General features: G+C 62.5%; 1 protein-coding gene across 1 annotated transcript in view; it reads right to left on the bottom strand.

The window, feature by feature from the left end:
• Window positions 1–16,248, bottom strand: part of EXD3 (exonuclease 3'-5' domain containing 3) — a 60,569-nt gene that overhangs the window by 27,417 nt on the left and 16,904 nt on the right. Inside the window, exons 7-13 of the mRNA XM_036261661.1 lie at window positions 13,013–13,066; window positions 12,031–12,170; window positions 6,223–6,323; window positions 2,114–2,187; window positions 1,965–2,003; window positions 525–682; window positions 91–214 (exon numbers count right to left, since the gene is read on the bottom strand). Coding sequence (XP_036117554.1) covers window positions 91–214; window positions 525–682; window positions 1,965–2,003; window positions 2,114–2,187; window positions 6,223–6,323; window positions 12,031–12,170; window positions 13,013–13,066 — 690 coding nt within the window. The remainder of the gene's footprint in view (window positions 1–90; window positions 215–524; window positions 683–1,964; window positions 2,004–2,113; window positions 2,188–6,222; window positions 6,324–12,030; window positions 12,171–13,012; window positions 13,067–16,248) is intronic.

The following is a 16,248-nucleotide window of genomic DNA, read 5'->3' as shown; positions in this document are numbered from 1 at the left end:
GGGACGAGGCAGGATGGACAGCTGAGTGCAGCGGGTCCTGTGTGGACAGAGCCCCCCGACCTCGAGCAGCAGCCCCAGCCGGTGACCCACCTGCAGGAGCTCCTCCTCGTGCCTGGCCAGGTCCTGCCACGTGGCCAGGAAGCGAACATCCTCCCTGGCGATGGGCAGCTGGTAGCACTGGCCCCTCGTGTCCTTGGAGGGCACCTCGGCCGTCCTGGAGGAGCACAGCTGTGGCACCTGGTGTCCCGGGGTCCCCCCAGCACATCCTGACCTGGCTGAGCGGGTCTGCCCTCCGGGGCTACAGGCCCTGGGGGTGCAGCTGGGCTGCTGGGCTCCCAGGAGGGACCCTTCTGTCTCATGCACTCTGCCTACCTGCCCTTTGGGGACGGGGGTGCCCCCCATTCCTGGCTTTCTCTGTGTCTAATGTCCAAACCACTCGCATATACAAGTCACGGAGCCACTTCCCAAGGGACAGGGACCCAAGGCATGTGCCCCTCGTCGGCCCCCAAGCCTGGGGTGCTCACCTCTCCTGGAGCCGGAGCCGGCGCAGCTCTGTGGCCACCGAGGCCGGCAGCTGGTCCTCGGGCAGGGACAGGTCCTGGGCACAGCGGGCAGCCATGGCCACGTCGGCCTGAGAGGCCAGCAACTGCTCCTGCAGCCACGGGCTAGGCCCCACCAGGCCCTGGGGACAGGGCAGGAGGTGGGCTGTGGCACCTTGCTCCGTGGGGGGCGCAGGGTGGGGTGCAGACAATCCCAAAGCCCCCAAGCCCAGCAGTGGCCCCCGCAACAGAGATGCTTGGGGTGACAGCCACTGTCCAGACAGGTCGACTGCCCCTGCCCTGCCCTCAGCCGAGGCCTCGCTCCCCAGGTCCACACCCTCACTCCACCCTGTTTGCCAGGACTGCCAACACCCCCTCCTCGGGCCACCAGGACTAAGACCTGCTCATCCTGTGGACCATGGTCAGACCCTGCTCCTCCCCGGCCCTTGACCCTCAACCCCTCTCCACTCCACGGGTGGCTCCCAATACAGCTGCCCTGTCTCCTGGGCGGCAGGCACCCTCGCCCCTGCTCTGGGTTTGCCACCATGCTCAGGAGAGGGGGAGGTCGTGGGACGCTCCTGAGCCCACAGTCCGGAGAGTGGACAGAGAGGCAGCCCTCGGGCAGCAGTGACCATGGGACCTCCCGGAGCTGCTCTCCAGTCCGCAGACTGCCCCCCACCAGTGTCCTGCGTGGAGCAGGGGCCTTCCCACCCCAGCTCGGCCCAGGGAGCCCCACCGGCGGGCCCAGCCGAGGGGCCCAGCCCTGGCCCAGGCCTCATGTCCGTGAGGTCACAGGCTGCTGCCACTCGGTGGGAAGGGATGAGAGTTGGGGTCCCCTGCCCTCCCCACCTCCAAACCCTGAGAGGCCCTGCTGGCCACCCCCACAGCCAGCTCTGCACCCCAGCGGCCTCAGACCCCCGGCTTCCCGCCGGCTGCAGGTCCCACGTGGACACAATATGTGGAAGCCTCCGCATTCCTCAGGATGTCCGCTGCCCTTCCGGCAGGCTCGGCCTTGGCACAGGGACTGGCCTTCCGGGCCTTGCCGGGGTCCGCGTTCCTCTCCGGTGACTCACCGTACTCCCCACACGGGACGCCAGGGGCAGCTCAGCACTGCCCCCCACTGGATGCCACGCAGGACAACAGAGTGTGCTGCCTGCCCAGGACAGAGGTGGGCGGTCCCGCTGACCGGGCCCTGCGCACGCTGCGCCTGGGGCCCCACGACCCCCTTCCTCCAGGACCACTCAGGGTCCCCCTCCGGCTCCACCTGAAGGACAGGCTGCTGCAGAAGGGGGGCCCTTTCTCCCACCGACCTGCAGGGGCCTTGGACCACAGGCCTGTCTGCACACACACACACACTTTCGGGGCACCCCCGCCCCTGCCCGGAGCGGGCGCCCCCACCAGGCTGGGCTTCCGCAGGCCACTCACCCGCACGTGGTCGGCCCAGCTCTCCTGAGACATGCTTCCCTGCAAAGGGGCCCCAAGGTCAGCTTCCAGCAGCAACCCCAGGTGCAGATGCCGCCTGCGTGGGCCCCTCCACCGCAGGCCCGGGGTCAGGCCTCTGGGGACACACGCACCTCCACAAACCGCTTGTAGCACAGGTGCCGCAGGGCCGCCAGGTGCCGCTGGCTGACAGCGTGGGGACACGAAGCTGAAAGACAGTGCGGCTCAGGCCCGGTCCGCAGGCCCCAGGGCCTCCACCCCACACTCTCCGACCCAGCATCACGGCCCCCTCCACGCCCCGAGGGGCCTGGGACACCAGTCCACAGATTCAAAAGCCCAATGAGCCCTGGCTGGTTTGGCTCAGCGATTAGAGTGTCGGCCTGTGGACCGAAGGGTCGTAGGTTTGATCCCCAGACCGGTCAGGGTCGTGCAGGAGGCAACCAATTAATGTGTCTCTCTCACACCCATGTTTCTCTCTCCCCCTCCCTTCTCCCTCTCTCTTTTCCACTCAATCTAAAAATCAATGGAAAAATATCCTCAGGTGAGGGTTAACCAAAAACAAATCCAAAGCAAAGTGAGGAAAAGGAAATCTGTAACTAGCGTCCTTGCAGTGAAGCGCTGAGCCCCAACCCACTGAGCCCCGATCTGCTGAGCCCCGACCTGCTGAGCTGAGCCCTGAGCCGCTGAGCCCCAACCCACTGAGCCCCGACCCACTGAGCCCCAACCCACTGAGCCCCGATCTGCTGAGCCCCGACCCGCTGAGCTGAGCCCTGAGCCGCTGAGCCCCAACCCACTGAGCCCCGATCTGCTGAGCCCCGACCCGCTGAGTCCCCACCTGCTGAGCCCCGATCTGCTGAGCCCCGACCCGCTGAGCCCCAACCCACTGAGCCCCCACCCGCTGAGCCCCCACCTGCTGAGCCCCGATCTGCTGAGCCCCGACCCGCTGAGCCCCAACCCACTGAGCCCCGACCCACTGAGCCCCCACCTGCTGAGCCCCAACCCACTGGGCTGAGCCCTGAGCCGCTGAGCCCCGACCCACTGAGCCCCGACCTGCTGAGCCCCGACCCGCTGAGCCCCCACCCGCTGAGCCCCCACCCGCTGAGCTGAGCCCCCGCCCGCTGAGCCCCTAAGCGCTGAGCCCCGCCCGCTGAGCCCCGACCCGCTGAGCCCCGACCCGCTGAGCCCCCACCTGCTGAGCCCCGACCCGCTGAGCCCCAACCCGCTGAGCTGAGCCCTGAGCCCCTGAGCCCCAACCCACTGAGCCCCGACCCGCTGAGCCCCGACCCGCTGAGCCCCGACCCGCTGAGCCCCCACCCGCTGAGCCCCAACCCGCTGAGCTGAGCCCTGAGCCCCTGAGCCCAACCCACTGAGCCCCGACCCGCTGAGCCCCGCCCCCGACCCGCTGAGCCCCCGGCCGACCCGCTGAGCCCCGACCCGCTGAGCCCCAACCGGCTGAGCCCCCACCCGCTGAGCTGAGCCCCCGCCCGCTGAGCCCCGCCCGCTGAGCCCCACACGGCGAAGGCTGTCTGAGCAGCAGAGGGAAGAGGAGCAACAGCTTTCTGAGAGGCTGAATTCCTCCCGACGATACGTCCCAGCCCATCCAAGGTCTCAGGATGCACGGTCTCTGACCACGATGAGATGAACACACCAAACCCGACAGACGACAAAATGTCACGTGGCTTGGAAGCAGAGAAGCACATTTCTAACTAACCCACGGGCAAAAGAAGAACAAAGTGTGGCTGAAACTGGAGCTGAACGGTAACAACGATACTGTACGTTGAAACGTGGGATCTGGTCAAGCAGCGGAAAGGCTTGACCTTTAGTTTGGCGGGCAGGTGAGGCGCACACCAGGCGGGAACGAAAGAGCCCAAAGCAGGGCAACAGAAGCAAACGTCAGCACGTGGGACCACGCCACGCCAACCTCTGTGCCGCACAGGAACACGCTGGAAAGTGAATGGGCAGCCCACGGAGCGGGCGAAAATATGTGCAGGTCACGTATCGGATAAGGGTTAGGACCCAAACCATATAAGGAACTCATACAACTCAATAACAAAAACAAAAACACGCCCCCTACACGCACAAAAACCACTAAATAATCTGATTTAACGACGGGCAGAGGAATGAATAGACATTTTTCTGAAGAAGACACCCAAGCAGGCCACAGGAACGTGGAGAGATGCTCTGCATCACTAGTGATGAGAGAAATGCAGATGAAAACCACAGTGAGATGTCCCCTCGCACCTGTTAGAATGACCGTCACCGGAAGACAAGAGACAGCTGTTGGTGGGGGTGCAGGACAGGGGACCCTCGCGCCTGACGGTGGGAATGCAGACTGCCGAGCCACTGAAATGGTACGGAGGGTCCCCAGAAAAATGAAAAGTAGAATGACCTAGGACCCAGCAATCCCAGTTCTGGGCATTTGTTTGGAGGAAATGAAATCAGTGTCTTGAAGAAATAGCTGCACCCGTGTCCACTGCAGCCTGATTCACAGCGGTCAAGACACAGAAACAACCTGCGTGTCCATCAGCGCCCAGTGGATACAGAGGTGGAACACAGAGATGATGGAATATCACTCAGCCTTTAAAAAGAAGGAAATCCTGCCCTGGCCGGTTTTCTCAGTGGTTAGAGCGTCAGCCCAAGGACCAAAGGGTTCGAGTCCTGGTCAAGGGCGAGCGAGTACCTGAGTTGTTGGTTCGACCCCTGGCCCCAGTGGGGTGTGTTCGAGAGTTGACCAATCGATGTATCTACACATCAGTGTGTGTGTCTCCCTCTCCCCCCACTCCCTCCCTTCCACTCTACCTAAAAATCAGTGGAAAGCCCGGCCGGCATGGCTCAGTGGCTGAGCGTCGACCCTGCACCAAGAGGTCACCGGTTTGATTCCCAGTCAGGGCACATGCCCAGGTTGTGGGGGGCATGCAGGAGGCGGCCAATCGATGTTCTCTCATCGATGTTTCTCTCTCTCTCCTTTCCTCTCTCTAAAACCAATAAAGAAAAAATATTTAAAAATAGATAAATACAAATCAATGGAACAAATATCCTCAGGTGAGGATGAACAGAGAGGGAGAGAGAGAAGACTTCCGGGAGCCACGCCCAGAACGGGAACCGAAGTTAACAATACCCGCATCGCATACGGGCTGAACGTCTTCACACGAGAAAACAAGATAACTGTGTAGGTGACGGATGTTTGCTCAACTCACTGTGGTGACCGTTTCACAATATACACAAATATCAAACCATTACGTTGCGCACCTAAAACCAGTGCGATGTTACAGGTCAATTATATCTCAACTTGGCAGAAAAGCCCAAAGCTAGTTCTTTGGAGAAGCCAACACTTCAAGTGCGGTTGATGGAGGGAGATGAAAAGGGAAGAGAGAAGGCCCCAGAGGCTGCCAGGTGGCGCGGGGTGTCACGGCCCCGGTGACGGCTGTCCCCACGGAACCGAAAGCACCTGGGCTGGGCTGTGTCAGAGGTCACGGTCCCACGAGCGGGGTTGGTGCGCAGGCCATTTGTACCCCTGGGGAAGAAATCACCCGTCTCAGGCGACCTCAGAGGACAGCGGGGCTGTGGTCACTCCCTTCTCAGAGGCCGGCTGAACCTCGTGCACACCCGGACTCAGACACCCCGGGTCCGCCGCGCACACAGACGTGGACATCACACGGCCTGGCGGTGGCGTGGGCGGACCTGCAGCCTGGCAGGCAGGCTCCCCAGGGATGCAAGGCTGGTATGACACAGAAGGTCAGTTAAGGAGCCATAGTCACAGTCCCGACACCTGTGGTCTGGAAAAGCACCTCACCCTGGGAGATGCAGGAAAGGTCTGTGACAAAATTCAACACCATCCCTGACCAAGTCTCAGAACACTAGGACTCAGACAGAATTTCCATGATCTAGTAAAGACTTTGCCTTTGAGATGAACCAAAGAGAAGGGTGCCTGTGGTCACCCTGGGGAGGAGGGAAGAGGAGGGGGAGGGGCATGGGGGAGGGGCACAGTGCAGGTGCAGCCTTGGTGGTCCTCACCCAGAGGCCCAGCCTCCCAGGGGTCCCCCAGGTGGGCAGAGGGCTCACAGGTGGCTGCTGCTTGGTGACCAGGCCCGGGGCGGGCTGCAAGGGGGAGCAGGCAGTAGACAGGAAGGTGTCACCAGGGCCAGTGGGTCCTGAGTGGCCTGAACCCGGCAGGCAGCACAGCCCTGGCACCCCTGGGTGCGCAGCCGGGCGCTGCACGGTGCAGGTGCGGAGCCTCGCTCACCTGGGTCCAGGCCGTAGCGCTCCAGGAGGCGCAGGACCTGCCGGCTCAGCACGCGGGGGCTCAGCTTCTCCAGCCTCAGGGAGGTCACCTGCGGGTACCGCCTGCAAGAGAGACATGGCTCCAGCCAGCACTGCTTTCTCTTTGGGTGAATCTTCAAGATTTCCATTTCCAGCGAAGTCAGAAGAGCAGTGTTAAGGTCAGGTGGTTCTGCGAGGCGTATAGAAAAGGCAGTGAGGCACCGTACCCCGGCGCCAGCCCCTGCGCGAGCAGCGCCTCCGAGCGCCACACCTGCTCCGGGACCTCACTATCCAGCCTGTGGGCGTCTGACCTCAGCTCCCCTCCCCGTCCTCCCCAGTCAGGTCAGAATATCACAACCGTGCTAAGCACATTCTCCTCAAGGGGTTAACATCTCTCGGGGTTTGTCCTGGGGACTGAGCCCGCTTCACCCCAGGTCAACACAGGTGAACAGGGCCCCTGCTCTGCCAGCTGCGGGCTGCTCCCCGGGCCCCTGCCCATCGGGGTCCAGGATAGCCGTGCCCTCTCCCCCTGCCAGGCTGCAGACCCCACTACGTTCCCACAATCGGGTTGTGGAGTGGTACTGGAGATGGTCCGAGACTTGTCCTGCAGCTCACCAGACGGGCTGAGCCAACACTGGGCTGCAGTAACCCCAGACCTGAGCAGGCGCTGCTCTCGGAACCCCCTCTAGCTCCTGTTCGCTCTGGTTTTGAGGGTTCTGGGTTTGAGGGCTCTCAGCCAGTGTGGGCATCTCTGGCCTCTCCCAGCCTGGGGAGGGGCTGCACGAGCTCCACGCTGGTCGCCCTCCTGTCTTCCTGGAATCCCTGTCGCTTGGCTATTGGACCTTCTTGAGAGAATGTCTAATCTTTTTCATCTTTCTCTCCAATGTTGCTTCTCTTGATTTGCTCTGTAGTATTTTGGGAAGGCGTCTTCACGGGCGTCTTCGAAGCGCTGCATCACGCTCCTCACTGGCGGCCGGCTGCAGCCCGTGCTGCGGGGCCAGGTCCCTTGTCAGGTGACAGCGCTTACTGCGTGCAGGGTCTCTGAGGGTCTGCTCCTGCCTCTGCGTGGTCCGTGCACGTTTTCCGGCTCCCGCGAGGCCCGAGGCCCGCACCCTGGCCGTGCCGTCCTGCCCAGGAGGTGATTTCAGGGCTAGTCCAGAAACAGACTCTCAAATTCCCGTGCAAATGCAACGGTCTAGAAGGGGGGACACGCTTGGAATCCTCGAGACACGCGACTACCACAGTCAGAGCGTGTGGTACTGCGGGTGGTGGACGGGCTGGGCCAGACACACGCACGGACCCCGGACAAAGGCACCAGGAACTGGGGGAAGGACAGTGACAGCTAATGCTGACGGAACAATTAGCCACCATGTGGGAAAAAAAGAACTGAAACCCAGACCCATCTAATAACCAGTCACCACCCTGGCCAGTGTGGCTGTGTACTTAGAGCCTCGGCCCACACACCAAAGGGTCTCGGGCTCAATTCCTAGTTAAGGGCACGCACCTGGGTTGCAGGTTCAATCCCTAGCCCCGCATGCGCAAGAAGCAACCAACTGATGTGTCTCACACTGATGTTTCTCTCTAAAAAAAATCAATGGAATAAATACCCTTGGATAAAATTTTTTTTTTATCCTCACCCGAGGACATTTCTCCATTTTTTGTCCAGACAGAGTGGGAGGGAGAGAGAGGAAGAGAGAGAGAGACATCGATGTGAAAGGGACACATCAAGTGGCCGCCACCTGCATGACCAACCAGGGCTGGGGACAAACTGCAACTGAGGTACGTGCCCTTATTAGGAACCGAACCCGGGTCTCTCTGGACTGTAAACCGATGCTCCAACCGCTGAGCCAAACTGGCCAGGGCTCGTTGGGTAAGGATTTTTACAAAAGGAACTGCCCGGCTGGCATGGCTCAGTGGCTGAGCGTCGACCCTGCACCAGGAGGTCGCCAGTTCGATTCCCGGTCAGGGCAGATGCCCAGGTTGTGGGCCTGATCCCTGGTGGGGGGCGTGCAGGAGGCGGCCAACTGATGTTTGTCTCTCTCCCCTCTCCCTTCCTCTTTCTCTAAATCAACAAAGAAAAATAAATAAAAATTTAAAAAGGAACCATAAAGACCTAAAATGATAAAACCTTTAGAAACAAACAGAACGTGCTCGCACCGGTAAGCTAGGGGAAGCGCCTCAATGTCCTTGAGGGACAGACGGGACTTCGAGAGTGAACTTGTTCTCCGAAAGACGCCGACAAGGAGACCAGGTGAAGTGCCCCCGCACGCGTCCGACCCGGGCCTCCAGCCCAGGCTGTCTTTCTTACGCTTGATCTTGGCCAAGAGGCGGAGACGCGATCAGTCTGTTCTCAAATCTCTCAAAACGCAGCCGTATGAAAACCACAAACAATTTTAAAAACACGCACAGATGCAGCCCCCCGCCCGCGGAGCAGCGAGCGCCGGCCAGGGAGCCCCGAGAACTCGCTCCGTGTCACCCGTGGCCGTGGAGACGCAGGGAGGGGACTCGGGCGGCGTGACAGTGTCTGCGGGGAAACACGCAGCTGCCCTGCACGCGGCCATCGCCCTCCTGGGTGCCCACCCGCGGAGTGAGGGCCGAGCCCACGCGGAGGCCCGCAGCAGCTGTACCTCCAACGGACACCGGGAGCTCCCGCGGCAGGTGGCACCGCCCTCTGCACCTGCAGCGCCGCCTCCACACCGTCCGGGCACCGAGGGCCGGGGCGCGGGCGCGGTGGGTCCGGGTGGTGCGGACGCCGCATGGACACGCCCGCTCCAGACACGCAGCTTACTGCGCAGCAGTCCCACTCGGCACATTCGCGGGCTGTGACTCTTTCCCCGTGGTATCCTCGGCCCGGTTCCGGAAGTCCCCGTCCACTTGTCGTTTGCTGGGGACTTTCACCCCAACAGCTTTGGGGTGTTACCGTCTTTTTCTACAGGTGTCGAGATGCTTCTGTGGTTTGCTGTCTAAACTGTTACCGGGGTGGATTCCGAGTGGTTTTTGAAGGGTAAACCACCCTTGCATTCCTGGAGTAAATTCTCCTTGATCATGGGGCACTAGCTTCCTAAAGAAATAAACTTTGCTTTTTTTATTGCAGTTTTGGGTTTGCCGCAAAACTGAGCAGGGAGCACCGAGGTTTCCCAGGTGTCTGCTCCCCGCCATCAACGCCTCCAGGGGGTCCATGTGCTACACTCGATGGACCCACACTGCACCTCACCTTCACCCCAGCCCACAGCCATCGGGGTCACTCTTGGTGGGGTGTTCTGTGGGTGGGGACAGACATGGGGTGACGTGTCCATTGTCACAGCGTCACACAGAGCAGCTTCACTGCCTGAAAATCCTGTGCCCCCCACTCCCCAGCCCCCCACCGTTCCGCTGTCTCCAGTCTGTCCTCCTCCAGACAGACGGAGCTGCAGTCACAGCGTGAGGCCTCGGCAGTCTGGTTCTCAGAGTCACAGGTAGGTGAGGCTCCCCTGTCTGCACGGCCTCGGCCCAGGTCTCTACTGCCGAGTAATGTTCTGGTCTGTCCTCCGTCCCCTACGGACGGGCGCCGTGGTGGCTCCCAGGTGTTGGGCGATTCTGAGCAAGGCTGCTGTGCACACCCGAGTGAAGGTGTCTGTGTGGACGAGGTGCTCAGCTCCTTTGGGTAAAACACCAAAAAGCACCATCGCTGGGTCCTGTGGTTAGAGGTTTGGTTTGTAAGAACCGGAGAACCTGCCTTCGGAAGTGGCTGCACCGCCCGCAGCCCCACCAGCAGGGGGCGAGCGTTCCGCTGCTCCCTGTCCTCCAGCCGCCGCGTTGCCCTGCCCGGGGTCTGCCCGGGGTCTGCCCCGGGTCTGCCCTGGGTCTGCCGCTCTGACAGGCCTGTGGTTGCTTCTCCTTTCAGGTTTCACTCCTCTGATGACATACGATGGAGCATCTTTTCACGCCCTCACTTGCCATATTTTTAAAATTCTCACCCGAGGATATGTATTATTGATTTTAGAGACAGAGTAAGGGAGGGAGGGAGGGAGGGAGAGAAACATGGATTGGTTGCCTCCCTTACACACCCTCACCAGGGATGGAACCCGAAACCTGGGCACGTGCCTTGACCAGGAATCGAACTGGTGACCTTTTGGTGCACAGGACAACGCTCAACCGACTGAGCCACACAAACCAGGGCTGCTTCTCATTTTTTTCTTCTTTTTATTTTTAATCCTCACTCAAGGATATTTTTTCATTTATTTTCAGACAGAGTGGTAGGGAGAAACATTGATGCAAAAGAGACACAGTGACTGCTTGTTTACCACATGACCCTGACCAGGGCCGGGGACGAACTGCAACCAAGGTACGTGCCCTTGACTGGAATTGAACCCAAGACTCCCTGGTCCTCAGGCCGACGCTCTGACCACTGAGCCAAACCGGCCAGGGCTCTTCTCAGTTTAACTCTAGAACGTGTAAGTCGATTTGACCGCTAATATTTTGTTCAGTATTTTTGTATCTATGTCTTTGAGGTACACAGACTCTACTTCCCTTTCTCCTCGTGTCTTTTTCACGTTCTCTGGGTGCTCCTGTGACCGCCTGCAGCGACTTCCTCCGCAACTTTGAAAGAATTCACCAGCGAAGGCATCTGGTCCGAAGTCGTCTTCACAGTCAAGTTTTAAACTACACGTTTGATTTGTTGAGTAGGTATAGGACTATTCGAAGTTTCTGTTTTTTCTGGTATCAGTTTTGGTAAGTTTTGTTTTCCAAGAATTTGACCTACCCATCTACACTCTCGGTGTGTGTGTCACTGGCGTCTCTCCTGACCACTGAACGTCTGTGGGGCCCGAAGCGATGCCCTTTCACCGCTGATGAAGGTCATTTGCGTGTTCTTTCCTGGCACGCCCCACGGCCCGCACCAGCCATCATCCCGGGACTTCACGGGTGACTGCCGGCCGCTCGGCTGCACAGCTTCCCTCCCGCCTCCGCTCGCTCGGACCACCCGGGCAGTCATGCCGTCCCAGGGCGGCTCTTATTCCCAGTGTGTCCGCCAAGGGGCCCTGGTTCCTTTCCCTGAGCACGGTCCTCAGGGCCCAAGACCTGGGAGCCGGGGTGTGCGCCCTGTATGGTGTCACTGCCTCCAGGCCCTGTCAGGGCCCAGACTGGGAAACGTTAACTCACTCACACCCATTCCCACAGTCACATCTGACTCCCCACCCGTGTCTCCCCTTCACATCCACCCCATCACTGCTTTGCTCTGTGTCACCCTCTTTCTGAATACATAGCAAGAGCGAGGACAACAGACGCCACCTGTGCCTGCCTGGTGCCAGGTGCGCCCTGCAGCTTCGTGTGTGTGATGTCACAGCCACCCTTGGGGACCGGCAGAATGCGCCCCATGTTTGGGGAGAGGAAGCAAACCCAGAAAGTGACCGTGCGCAGGCCACTGCTCCAGGGGACAGTGGGTCCAACGACCCTGCTGGGAGTCTTGGGTCAGATTATCAAGTGAGACCCCGGGCTGCGTGGAGAGGTGGCCTAAGAGCCGTCCCAGACTCTGTGTCACCCTGGGGCCACCCCAGACGCATCCCTGTGCCCCACCTTCTAGTGACACCTTCGTATCTCACACACACGTGTACACACTTGTGCACACACATGCACACAGATCCGCTTGCTCTCTGTGACTGCCGGGACGGCCGACGCAGCGCACACTCCACGAGGAGAAGACCAGATGGGCGCGGTGCCAGGGCAGTTAGCGCCCTCACACAGTTCCTGCCAGTGTCCGCCTCTGGGCTCTGCACGCAGCCCCTCGGAGACCTTGTTCCCCCACAGGACTCACCGGGCGACAACACTGATGTCAAGGCCGGGCTGGCACCAGGAGTCCATGAGGGCCAGCAGCCTCCTCTGGAGGTCCGGGAAGCCGTCCACGTAGCGCTCCACGAGGTTCACCTTGTCCTGCAGGAGCAGGGGGGCACTCATCTGCCGGAGAGGATACCCTCAGGCTGGAGACCCTGACCCCCACCCCCACCCCCCCGCCCCGGTGCAGGAAGCGCCAGAACCAGAGGGCCTCGCGGAGCTCGGAGGCCAGCACGACAGCCCCCCGTGGAACCCGCACACCCCAGCTCAGAGTGCGGTGTGCTCACCCAGCACTGGTGTCCGAGCCCCTGTGCACACAGCACACACTTGCATGAACCACACCTCACACGTGAATGCGCGCGCACACACACACACACACACAGGCCCCCACCGCTCCCTGGGCTTTGTCCCTGCAGCTCTGTGACTGTTACATCTCCATGACGAAGCACTGGAGGCCCACCACCGGCAGTGGGCCTGGAAGCCCAGACACACCTCACCGTGGGCAAGGTGCAGTGCCAGCCCCTGGCCTGGCTCACGACCACAGACCTCCCAGTTGCCCAGGTCCTTCAGGAGGCCCTGAGGGAGCCCCTTGCTGTGATTGGGCCTGGGCAATGCCACATCCCCCTGCAAGAATCAGGACTCAACAAAGGCCCTCACTCCCTTCAGCTTCCCCCAAGCAACCTCGTAGGTCAAGCTGTCTGGATCTGACTGGACGGGGTGCCCCTCTGGCCCCCTTGGGCAGAGGAAGGCTGGCTTCGTGGCTCCTGGGGATGGCCGCTCTGAGCACGTTATGCCAAAGCCCGCTGATGGCTCAGTCCCCTTCACACAGTCGGGTGGTCACATGTGACTCCTGTCCCCCGTGGGGAGCAAAGCCCAGGGCTCAGAGGTGGGAGCTGCCTGCCTGCCTGCCAGACCCGGGCCGCATCCTGGCTGGAACCTGACATTCACACGAGAAAGACACTCACCTTCTCAAGGTCAAGTTCTGGCTGCAGCCGCAGCCTCGTGCCCAGCGTGACAGCCTGGCAAACACAAAGGAGCGGTTACACTGGCTGGGGGCAGGCAGCCATGGTGGGGCTCCTGCCCCTCTGCACAGATGCCTGGCCACCACCCGTCACTGCGGGCACAGCGACGGGGGCTGTTCAAGTCCAGCCTGTGGTGTCCTGGCAGACAAGGCCCCTGCACTGAGCCAGACTCCACAGGGGGCAGGTGGGAATGACCCATGCCTCCCAGGCTGGGGCACGGCCTGCACGGGGTCTGGAGGTGGGTGCTGGGCCCAGGTGGCCCCGACCAGGGCCTGCTGATGAGTGGGCAGAGGATGGGGGTGGGGGCAGACAAGAGGCAGAAGGCCAACCCCGCAGCTGGCCCTCAGACAGGGCCGCGGCTGGACCGGACCTGACCCCAGGCCACTCAGTGAGAACGCGCCAGCCCTGAGCTGCAGCACGTAGCGCAGGCCGAGCTATTAATACTTTCCATACGTCGTGCTCCCATTATGAGCAAAAATAACCGCCGGGGCAGCCACCCACCCTGCACGGCTCACAGAAAGGACCAAAATAGCGGCCTGGGAAAGGCTCACTCAGGCCTCCAGCCGGATCTAGAGGGGGTGCAGGCCGGGGCCCTTCCCTGTGTAGCGCTGACCCAGTGCCTCCACAGCCTGGCCAGAGTCCAGGAGCTGGGCCTCCACCAGCCTCCCCGGGACCCAGGGCAGGGAAAGGGGGCATAAGGTGGGAGGGTGGGGCCTAGGGCCAGGGGAGGGGGCACAGGGCTAGGGGAGGGGGTACAGGGCCGGGAGAGGGGGCACAGGGCCGAGGGAGGGGGCACAGGGCTAGGGGAGGGGGCACAGGGCCAGGGAGGGGGTACAGGGCCGGGAGAGGGGACACAGGGCCAGGGGAGGGGATACAGGGCCGGGGGAGGGGACACAGGGCCGGGAGAGGGGGGCACAGGGCCGGAGGAGGGGGTACAGGGCCGGGAGAGGGGACACGGGGCCGGGGAGGGGGCACAGGGCCGGGAGGGGTACAGGGCCGGGAGAGGGGACACAGGGCCGGGGGAGGGGGCACAGGGCCGGGGGAGGGGGCACAGGGCCAGAGGAAGTGTTATTAGCCTGCAAGTACGCAGGTCCAGCTCCTTTGAGGACAAGACTTTATCATCCTTCAGGCCCCAGCCTTCTGTGGGCCCCACCCGTCCAAAAACCCTCTGAATCCCGGAGCGAGGCCTCAGGCCTAGTGGAGGTGGCCTGGGATGGTGGCCTGGGCGGCAGGTGGTCAGGAGAGGGTCACACACTGGCTGGGCACTGCCCCGCCCTGTTCTCCAGCCCCCAGGCTCCCCCTTCTCTGCCGGCCAGGACTCCCTCCCCCCGAGGAGCCAGCAGCATCCCAGGGGCCTTCGGTGTCCACCCAGCCCGCTTGCCCACTGCCCTGTGGCCAGGGCCCTCTGCACGGGGGGTGTCCAGTGCTGTGGCCAGGGTCCTTGGCGCGGGGGTGTCCAGTGCTGTGGAAAGGCGGGGCCAGTGTGGAGGGCGGGCCGTGCCCAGAGCTCAGGCCTCACTGGGGGGGTGCACACCCTACGTGCCGCACAGGGACACGATCAGGAGGATTTCCCGCCCTCCCCCGGTCTCCCCAGAGCAGCCAGCCTTCTGGCCAGAACAGAGCCCTCCACGCGCCCAGGGTGCCCTCTCCCGGCCAGGCGGCCCGCGTGGATGCTCCGGGGTGTGGCCAGCGAGCCTGGGCTGGAGGCCATGGGCACCCCAGGGACAGTTTAGGAGCTGTCCTTGCTGAGCAGCATGGCCTCCGGGCTCTGCGAGGCTGGGCTGGGGGAGGGCACAGGTACGGGACACGGCGCCCTGACTCCATCTGGGGGGCCACAGTGACCTGGGGGTGCAGTTGGCAGCTGAGCCACCTCCTCCAGGGCAGACCCCGGCTGCCTGGTGTCTGGGTCGGGGGATTGCGGGAACCTTACAGACTGGCCCCCGAGCTGCTGCTTTTGGGGAAAATAGCAGAAAGCCCAGAGGCGCCAGGGTGGCCACGTGGGCAGAGGGTCCCCAGAGCCCCTGGGCTGCCTGCTCCAGTGGCCTCGGACCCCAGGACGGGCCTGCCTCCCACCTCTGTGGCGTGGCTGGGCCTGGAGCCAAGCCCCCCCCCCCACTTAAAGCAAAGCTATCTTTTTACCTTAATAAGCTGTTTAAAAAATGTAAATAAAATAACTCAGGAGACAAAAGCGGGCATTCATGCCGCCCAGAGCCAGCCGCCGCCTGGACATGAAATACCGCGTCGCATTAAGTCGGGTGCCCGCTGATCCGAGCACAGGCCTGAATGCGGCCTCGGGCGCGGGCACTGGAGCGTACACCGCCTGCCGCGGCCGCGGGGACAATGGCTGCCCTGCGCAGGAGCCGTGCGGGACAGAGCCCCTTTGTGTGGGGACCCTGCCTCGGGGCGCGAGGGCGGTGCGCCGGCCCAGACACCCTTTGAGAGCCCGCGTGTGACAGAAGACGGAGCACCGGCCTGTCTTCTGCGTCCTGCATTCTTCACAGGCGCGGCCCGTTCAGCCCCCCGAGAAGGGCCTCACGCCCGGAGCGGCCGGCCCCACATTGTCCCGAGTGGCCATCTTGGTGTCTCAGAGCCATTCACCAGCCGGCAGACGAGAGCCCGACCGGTGGGGTGACAGGGACGAGGCGCGGCCGAGCTGCCCACACCTGGCACACACCTCTGAGCCCGGCGCCCAAATTCCACTGAGCCTCCCCTCCGGGACGCGGGCCCACGCGGGGCAAGTGTCCTGGCTGCCGCTGTCCCTGGTCAGGCTCATCTCGGACCCAGGCAGCTGTGGCTTTGGTGAGCAGGGCTGAGACTCAGCGCCAGACCCCGGTTCCTCCCTGCACGGGACGCCCCCCCCCCCCGCCCTCGTCCCTGCCGGCTGGGCACAGGTCCCACCACTCCCCACGCTGGCTCACTGGTCACCGCGAGGAGCCTCGGGCTTTCCTGCGCCTGCAGCAGCGGCTCAGGGCCACGGCCCAGGGCGCCTCCCGTGCTCGCCGCAGGCCTGCCACTCCCTGTGGCCTCCCTCGAACCCGGGTCACTCCTGGGCCCCTGGCCAGACTCCCGCTTTCCCTCAGAAGCTCCTTGTTACAAAGGAGACGGAGCAGACCCAGGTCCCATTGCCCAGCCCCACTGCCTTCCCACAGCAAGGGGGCAAAACCACCCCCCTCTCGGGC

The sequence above is a fragment of the Molossus molossus genome, unplaced genomic scaffold, assembly GCF_014108415.1.
Source record: "Molossus molossus isolate mMolMol1 unplaced genomic scaffold, mMolMol1.p scaffold_m16_p_14, whole genome shotgun sequence".
Lineage (NCBI taxonomy): Eukaryota > Metazoa > Chordata > Mammalia > Chiroptera > Molossidae > Molossus > Molossus molossus.
This window is presented reverse-complemented; position numbering and strand designations above follow the sequence as displayed.